A 9,292-nucleotide genomic window follows, 5' to 3' on the forward strand; every position below is an offset into this window, starting at 1 on the left:
TGAAGGATGTTGATTAGTCCACATTCACACACGTTGTGCTCTTTTTCTCCTTCGACCAAGGTTATTTTTTCCCACATGGTTTTTATTACTTGACAAGGTTTTTGACGAGACAACTTAGAAGCGCATTGCAGAGGCAACACTATTGACATGGAATATCCAAAGGGGAGTGTTGTAAATGATAATGACTATTCATGCAATAGGCATTGCTTAATGTATGCGATTGATAGACTCGTAATGTATGTGATTGACAGACTCGTAATGTATGCGATTGACATACTTGTAATGTGCAATTGATTAATATAGCTATTATGTATTACCTTTTGTATACATGATGTAACCCTATATAAACCTCATGATGAGATGAATACAATACAATTTTTGTTTTAGGGAAACGAGAATTGAGAAAATTTGCTGTGTGTTCTCATTGATAATAGGGACCTCTTTATATAGAAGATTACAATGCATAGAATCTCAATCATACAAGGAAAGTAATCGTACATTGAATAGGAATCTAAATCCTTCTAATTTAACCCTATTACCACTAAAGCAAGTAACCTAGAGTTTGAGCCAAACACAAACTAGGGTTTTACTTAAACAATTTTCCAATTCTCTACGACACATCTTTTTTCTTCTTTTTTTCCTAGTGCAGCAGCAGCTCTCTTATAGCCGATTATGCACTTCCTCCCACCTGACAAGTCAATTTGGAATGAAAAAGAAGTAATTGAGTCACCAATTTAGGAGGTGTTTCAACAACGTTTACACTCTACTTCTCTAACTAGATATAGACGATTCTAAAATGACTGGAAAGACATTTGGGATGGCTGGAATAAAGAGGAAGAAAAAAAAGAACCAAGAATAGAAAAGAATACAGTTGAAATTTATGACATACCTTTTCACTAAAGAACTGAAATGTTGTTTATCATTGAAGTAGACTTGGTTCTTGTTGTCTAAGTGGTAAGCAAAATACGAAAACTGGAGGCACTTCTCCACATACAAGTATTCCAATGAAGGGCACTCAGTTTCAATAGTACCACCTTCAGTGCAGAACCTTGTGAGCACCGGAAGATCTATCAAAGCTAACTTCTTCAACTTCAGAAGTTTAATCTTGCTGTTCAAGCTATTGCTTGCTTCAATGACTCTGTCCAAGCTAGGACAGTGCTCTATGGAAAGGTCTTCCAACTGACAAAGACATTCAACTACATCTATTGTGAAGAGATTTTTCAATTCCTTGCACTCGCAAATTGCCAAAACTTTAAGATTCTGGAAGATTACACGCGGAGCAGGACCATTACATATGCTTACTAGTTCGTATAGAGCAGACAATCTCATCTCCCTCAATTTCCTCAAGAAAATATTTTCTGGATCAAGCCCTTCATCAGATCCAAATACATATTTCATTCCTTCCAGATTTACACAAATGATTTCTTCCAGATTTTGTAGTCTCTGCAACAATGTTGATGGTAAAAGTGCATTCACCAAGCTACGACAAGTTTGCACTTTCAAGAACTTGAGCTTGCGTAGAGACCCAGGTGGTAGCTCACCAACACATAACTCCTTGAGGGAATATAAGCGGTGCAGATGCAACTCTTCCAAGTTCTCAAAAACTGGTTTATTTGAAACCCGTGTCATTGTGTTGATTATCTCTTTCAAGTTCTTGCGGTTCCCGTTCACAGAGAGACATTTCAGTGCAAGTAATCTGCCATGGTCATATTCCCTAACGATGTCATTCAAGTCTTCGCAATCTGTGTACTCTAGCTTCTCCACCTTCTCTGTCACAGCGCTGATAAACCAATACGGTAAGCTTCTGATTGTTGTGTCAAGAGTCAAGGTTCTTGAAAAACCATCATGTTGAGGGAGCGCCACGCAAGGGACGTGTCTGCTGATGCATATATCAAATTCTGCCCAATTCGGCATGTACTCAACACTTTTAGGCAAGCATGCGGCATCAGATATGTAAACTTCCAAAATGTTTAAATCCAACAAGCCAGTCAACTCATCAAAGTCAGCATTGGTTTCTTCATCAACTGCATCCTCAATTTTACTTCCCCACTTCCCAAACTGAAATTTCATGTGCAGTTCTTCCAATCTATACAACCTTGATATCACTTTAGATGGGATAGTTTCAAGATATCTACCAGTGACATCCAACATCCTTAGACTGGTCAAATCTCCTATTTGTTTTGGAAATTTCTTAAGAGGAAGTTCTCTCATACTAAGAATCTTAAGTTTCTTATTAAGTTTTCCTAGAACGGATATGTTACTTAAATTTTTGCAAGAATCCAAATTCAAAGTTTGGAGGTTGGTTAGGAAACTGAATGATGAAGGTAGTGACGAAACACCAGTGAAGCTAAGATCAAAGACCCTTAGCGGATTAGGACTTTGCAAAAAGGTTTCTGGGATGTCACATATTCCGGCATTACTTTGTAGCAATAAAATTTGGAGTTTTGAACATACCAAATATTCGGGAAGCTTGTGAAGCTTGTTTCTCATGAGTGAGATTGTTGAGTAGGCTTCATGGGTTTCATTCCAGTTCCTGGAAGTGATTTCTGAGACACAAATGACATGGAATTTGTTAAGCAAAATCCCATCAAAACACAAACATGAATCGTCTCCAAATTTAATTAAACCCAAACAAATAAGCAAAGCAATCAATAATTCAATATTAATATGGAGAGAACTTGTGTGACTAAAAGAATTACCGACTTCAGCTGTTCAACAAGTTTTATGTCAAAGACTCAAATAGTAATCTGGATCCTTTACTTATATTTATCCCCCTGGTAATTAAGCTTTTTACCCTCCATCAATGTAGGAAATTTTACTTTCCTTAAACGATAGAAATGGTAGAAAAGCAAGTGGACGAGCTATGTTGGTGAGTATGGGCTACAGTATGCAAATAGGATCTGAAACTAATATGATGTACAAGATAAATTCATATTAAACGGTTTAAACGCTGGGAAGTGTCTATCTGCAGAATATATAGAAGTAAATTCAGGTAATCCTAATTGATCACTGAATGGGCGATGGTACAGCAATGAAACCGACAATGAGGACTGAAGAAGTTAGTCATGTAAAAAAGATAATTAAACAAAAGGGGTGCAGTGGCATACCTTGCAGCCATCCAGCCTCTGGCCACTCCTCTAGTTCACAACCAGCTTTTACTAAAAACCCATCGCCTTCTTTGGACAATGCAATGGACATGGCCAGATTTCGAATGCCATCAGTCATCCTTACGCATCCCTTCTTTCTACCGTCTAAAAGCAATCTAGAAACTTTGAGGTACTTGACCACAGAATGTGCTCTATCTCTGGCTTCTTGCATTGTATCATATTGAAACAAACCTTTTCCAATCCCATACTTGAGCAGATCTTCAATTGGGATATCATAATTTTCGGGGAATAGGCAGCATAGCAAGAAGCATGACTTGGCATCATCAGATGCCAATGAATGAAATGCGTCTTCCTCAGCTTCGAAGTTGACAGGTGGAGCTGTTTCATTCCATTTGTCCAAGCAGTCATCTCCAAATGCTGTTACAACTGCTTCATTCCATTCGTCTATGTATTTATCTCCAAGTGACCTTGCAGCTGCTTTTATTGCTTTTGGGAGACCACAGCATTCTCGAGCTACCTTTCTCGCTTCATCATAGGAAATGGTAGATTCATGAAAGGACTTCCCCGACGTCTCCATGAATAACTTCCAAGAGTCTTCCTCTGACAGAACATTGAGAAGGATCTGGGCGTGGCACCCCATAGAATCGCAGACATTGCTTTTCCTTGTGGTGAGTATAACTTTAGAATTGCACCTTTGAAGCTCATTGTGACTGGGAATTCCAATGCTCGAGAGTTCAAAACTCTCCCAAATGTCGTCCAATATTATAAGCATCCTATTTTCTCTCATGATCCCCTCCTCCAAGCCCAGCGAACCTGCCAATGTGCCTTGAATTTCTTGCAAGTCAGGGCTTTTGGATACGACAACCATAATCACATGATCAAAAATCCCATCTTTCTGGGCTTGTGCACTAACATGTTTGACCATCGTCGTCTTTCCAACGCCACCCACTCCATGCACCCCAAGGACAGTGACTTGATCATCTTTTAATACCTCCATGACGTCATCCATTGCTCGCCTTGTCGCTTTAAATGTTTCAAAATTTCCGGTGGGTGCTTGAAGTACTTTGCTCAACAAATGTTTCACAACGTCTTTGATTAGTTCTACGTCCGTCCTACAAGGAAGAAGGGGTCAAAATAATCTTCAGCCAAATAATGAATCGAAAATACAAGTCTTGTAAAGATATGCTTACTGATACTTAGTTGACGGGAACCCAGCGATTCCAGCCACTCCTTCTAAAGCAGCACTCCATTGCTTCATCTTCTCGTTGTCTTGTCCATGAGTTTCGTGCTGCTTAATGAAAGCTTTTCCAAACCTCGTCTCTGTCTTTTGATGGCGTACATCAGTGGGTTCCACCTCATAAAAAATTGGGAAAATTGTGTTCCTATCTTTCATGCATTGGAAAATCTTTGCAAGTTCATCCAAACACCATGAAGAAGAAGCATAATTTTTTGACAACACAATGATCGCAAATCTTGATTCTTCGATTGCCGTTAGGAGATTTGAAGCAATGACCGTCCCTTTTTCTAGTTGCACGTCATCCTTGAAAGTTTTAATCACTCTGGTGTTTTGCAATTCACGGTATAAATGGGCTATAAAACCCTTACGAGTGTCCTCCCCCCTGAAACTCAAAAACACATCATACTTCGGCCGAGGATCTCGTTCAGCTGATGAAGGCGGAGACATGATTGGCAATTCATGGTCTGAATGGGCTGGGTCAGGAGCTGGGTCAGGCTGGGTAGCTGGTAAGAGATGTAGATGCTTTTAGGGTGGTGGTCAAGGCCATTATAAATTTGTAATACACCAAAATTTAGACAAATCTCAAGAACAGTTAAGAAACCAACAAAGATATTCACAGCGATGGAATGTAAACCAAAATAGTGATTTAAATGACGCTAGCAAGTGAAGAGTCATTGACGTTAGAAGGTCATGAGGTGAATTAAGGTTTCAAGGAGTCTTAAGTTTTATATAGTAGTGACTTGTGACATTTTATCTCCTATATAGGTAATGACAGTTTAGGATGTTGGAAGGTCTAGTAATAACGGTTCTAGAAATAATGAGTATACGTCCTAGGTGAAGCCGATATAAGTTTATCAGTTGTAACTTGTAAGTATGTAACAGTTGAGTCAGAATTTTGTAATAGAGCTTGGTAAGGTGTTTTAAGAGTCCATATATAGCCTTATCTAGGAGCTCTGTATGTGTCCTCAGGCTGGAGACATCTCCAACAAATCACCAAAAAGAGAGAGAGAGCTAGTAATTAACTTACAAGTTCGGTCCATGACATCTCCTGTTGCTTCAAAATCTTCTGTCGACTCTGTAGACTGAACTAGTCTACTGCACATAGCTTGCACAACGTCTTTGATAAGTTCTCCTTCATACCTATTTGAGGAAGAAGGGTCGAATAAAGATAAACCCAAAAGTAGTGTGTAACTGTCTTGTTAAGATGGTTTCATCATGCTTACTCATAGTTTTCTGAAGTCCATCCAGGGATGTTGGCTACCATTGATAAAACACGTCTCCACCGCCTGACCTTCTCATGATTATCCCGAAATCTTTCTTCATGTACAGCGAAGGCATCTCCAAATCTCCCACTTTGATGTTGCACCTCAGAGGGATCCACATGATAAAAGATTGGCAGAATTCTATTTTGGTTTTCCATGCATTCAAAAATCTTTGCTAGTTCCTCTAGGCACCATGATGAATAAGCAAAGTCTTGCGAAAGAACAACAATGGCAAACCTCACCTCTTCTATGGCGTTTAGGAGATACGAAGATATATTCCGCCCTTTTGGAAGTGGTTCATCATTCTTTACTGTGTTCAGGTGTGCTGGTTTCTTTTGCAATTCAGCTAGTAAATGGGACAGAAAAACCTTACAAGTGTCCTCACCCCTGAAATTTATAAACACATCATACTTCCAACGAGGAGCTGATTTTAGCTCAAGGAAGTGACGTACAGGTCGCCTTTTAGGTTGATCAAGGCCATTGCAAACAACTAAAAAGGAAAACATGCAAGATCTATAGAAAGAACAATGAAGAAATTAACCAATAAAAAAGAAGGCAGGGCAGAAACTAGAGTGAACCAAAACCCCACAACTAAGTGAATAATGGAATAGGCAGTATTAACATTAACCGATTAGTAACTTACAAGTTCCATGAGTTTCAATATCTTCCGTCGACTTAATTTCAATAGGTTTGCTGGAGACAAATTCCGCGATTTGTTGGACAATCTGTCCTTCTGGCCTGTAATTAATGGATAAGAAGGGTCAAATGATTATCATGCAATTAAACCCAAATTAACTAAAGTACCCAACTCTTGTTAAGAAAGTGAAGTCTCATCGATCACTTACTCAGAACTCCCACATACCCAGCCAAAGATGCTGCTGATATTGTTCAAGGCGTCCCTCCATTTCATCAGCCTCTCTTTTTGATCTTTAAACCGCTCTTCATGTGCAGCCAAGGCCGCTCCGCACACCCCCCTTTGAGAGCGCACTTCAGAGGGATCCACGTGATAGAAAACTGGCAGAATTGTTTCCTTATTTTCCATGCACTTCATAATCTGTGTGAGTTCATCCAAACACCAACTGGAAGAAGCATAATTTTGCGAGAGAACAACGATTGCAAATCTTGATTCTTGAATGGCCTCTAGGATACTTTGAGAAATCCCCTCTCCTCTATCCAAACTAGTTCCGTCGATATCCATGAATGTCTTGATTTCTCTCTTTTGCAATTCATTGTACAAATAAGAAGTAAAACCGTCTTCACTCCTGAAACTCAAAAACACCTCATACTTCCACCCAGGAGCCGATGATTCAACTGAAGTAGAAAGTGATGCAGAGGCCGTTGGGGATTCCAAGGCCATTGGAAACAACCAAAAGAAAACAAACACGGTCTAGGCAAGAATGCAACAAAAGAATAAACGCAAAGATGGAAAATCCAAAAGAAAAGAGAGATCGATCACAGAAAAAAAAAAAAAAAAAAAAAAAAGAGAAATTGTAGGAATGTGGAAGAGGGAGAGTTTAAGGGAGTAATATGCAGTCCAAACAGTGGTTTGGTGTTCTGGAGTGGTAGCCCAACCTGAGAGCAACGTGAAAGTAGATTATACAAATTGGTTCCAGCTCGCGCGTTCATCATTACCTTATTTTGATCCATAGTGCACTTGCAGTCAAAGGACCTTTTGAGTGTATTTAGTGCTTTTACTTTTTCAGACTCTTTGTTTAGTGTTTATTGGTACATTGTTCCGCACCATCCTTCATTTGTTCCAATTGTTTAGCATGATGCTTTAGATGCTAAAGTGGTGTTTGGTAGTCGTAGGTTAATCTAGTAGCGCATACTTTAGATATATTAGATTCTAGAACTAAAGGATTGGGCAGAGCCGTCTCAAATTTTTTAGAGTCCATGTGCGAAACTTAAAATCTGGCCTTCCAAGCTTTAGTTTTATATTTATACTGGGAATCAGATGGGGGAATTGAGGAGGGGAGTTTGGGAGAGAGACAGAACGCAAAAGAAACAAAAAAAAAAGGTGGAGAGGTTTTGGACGGATGGAATTGATGAGTGGAGAGAGACAAATTGCTTTAAAAAAGGAGAGATATTCTTTCATGCATATTATTTAACTTTTAATATTTATTTGTTTAAAATAAAGCTATAAAAAAAACAAAAATTGGCCCACGCAATCACATGTGAAAGGCATCTTCCATATTATTTAACTTTTAATATTTATTTATTTAAAATAAAGCTATAAAAAATAAAAGTTAGGCCCACGCTATCACATGTGAAAGGCAGAATGTTGCAGAGAATATAAAAAATTGGGGCCCCCTGAAATTGTTGAATACTTTAAATGAACTACATATGCGACCAATCTCAACTGGAATTTAAAGTGTATGGCATCAAGGGAATCATCCAAAACAGATCAAAGCCACAATTTAAAGCAATCAATCTTCTCGATTGTCATGTTTAATTTCGGGCCTTCCTTTTTCAAGCCCAATGCCTCTTCCTTCTTCAACACCCCCTGCAACACCAACTCTGGGATCAAATTTGACGGGCGCTGTTGCAGTACTAGGGTTTTTGAATGGTGGGGACTATTGAAAATGTTCTGCTGTAATGGACTCCGACTAACTTTCAGACTACCCTCGACAATTGCCGAGCACGCCAACCTTCAGACTACGCTCTGGTTTGGAGGCGTCAATGGTGAATAAGAGAACAAACACCGTAGCTTCCCTGATTTCCCCATATATAAACGGCGCATGTCATGCACATGCATGCCGGTGAAACCATTTCTTACTGACATTTTTTCTTCTTCTTGGGTTTGACCATAGACTGTGAGTGTGCGTGAATCCACGCACTCTCAACTGAAGGCAGGTTGTTGGCTACCTGGGTGGGCTGAAGAATCTCTGCCTCTTTTGTGCCACAATCTGTAAGAATATCCATGCAGGGCTTGAGCCCAGCCCCAACCAGCATGCTCAAGGTAAAAACTTGGAGATCCAATGTGGCTGGCAGAACCTTGGGAGTTCCAATTCATGAAGAGAAACCCTGTTCCAAGAGCTGACATTACAAAGTATATAAAAAGGTAAAAACTGTTATCAACACAGATTTCTACGGTTCTTCATTAACCCCTTTACCTTCAATGATGCCATTCCTTGATTTTTACAGAAACTTTGGTGACCGCAATGAAAGAATTGTCATTGAAAATGACCCTTGCAGGCCTCCACTCACCGGCACAATAGTCTTGCAAACTCCCCGAGATGTCACACTATAGAAGTCACCATTGAGAACAACTTTCAACACTACAGAAGTCACCATTGAGAACAAAAAATTGTGGATCAGCAGGACGGAGAAAATTAATACTGGCATTTTGCACAAGTGGGTAACAAAACTAGAAATTATTAGCCATTGAGATGGTTCTCTTAGTCACATTCAAAAAAAGATCCAACTGGATCATCTATCGATCTTTGAGTATTCGTATCTACTTATAGTTGGTCATCAAGATCAACTGAGAGTGGCAAAAGCATAGAGTAATTTCTGAGGATCAAACTCATATCTCTTCCCAGTCAATTATTCATAGTAGTAGTTCATTGGCATTTGTATGTGCTCAGGCAATGTCTGTGAGGTAACGTGTAAAGATGAAACTCATATCTGTTCCTAGTAATTGATTGGATTTTGTATGTGCTCAGGCATTGTCTATGATCAGTAAA

General features: G+C 39.3%; 1 protein-coding gene across 1 annotated transcript; it reads right to left on the minus strand.

Moving 5' to 3' along the window:
• Nucleotides 1–626: 626 nt before the first annotated feature.
• LOC112167605 (probable disease resistance protein RPP1) lies at nt 627–7,329 on the minus strand. The gene is made up of 8 exons (XM_024304652.2): nt 6,452–7,329; nt 6,250–6,344; nt 5,568–6,030; nt 5,372–5,484; nt 4,298–4,847; nt 3,108–4,219; nt 890–2,546; nt 627–688 (listed from the first exon to the last, which is right to left on the minus strand). The coding sequence occupies exons 1-8, from the start codon at nt 6,961–6,963 to the stop codon at nt 661–663; spliced, it is 4,530 nt and encodes a 1,509-aa protein (XP_024160420.1). The 5' UTR covers nt 6,964–7,329; the 3' UTR covers nt 627–660.
• Between the last annotated feature and the right edge of the window lie 1,963 nt (nt 7,330–9,292).

Source organism: Rosa chinensis, chromosome 5 (genome assembly GCF_002994745.2).
Source record: "Rosa chinensis cultivar Old Blush chromosome 5, RchiOBHm-V2, whole genome shotgun sequence".
NCBI lineage: Eukaryota > Viridiplantae > Streptophyta > Magnoliopsida > Rosales > Rosaceae > Rosa > Rosa chinensis.

Excerpts from the sequence above, each read along its gene's own strand:
- LOC112167605 (XM_024304652.2), bottom strand. The coding sequence starts at position 6,963 with ATGGCCTTGGAATCCCCAACGGCCTCTGCATCACTTTCTACTTCAGTT. Across the intron at positions 6,031-6,249 it reads TATTGAAACTCATGGAACTT|CTCCTCGTTGGAAGTATGAT; the intron begins GTAAGTTACTAA and ends AGCTAAAATCAG. Across the intron at positions 689-889 it reads TTCAGTTCTTTAGTGAAAAG|GTGGGAGGAAGTGCATAATC; the intron begins GTATGTCATAAA and ends TTGACTTGTCAG.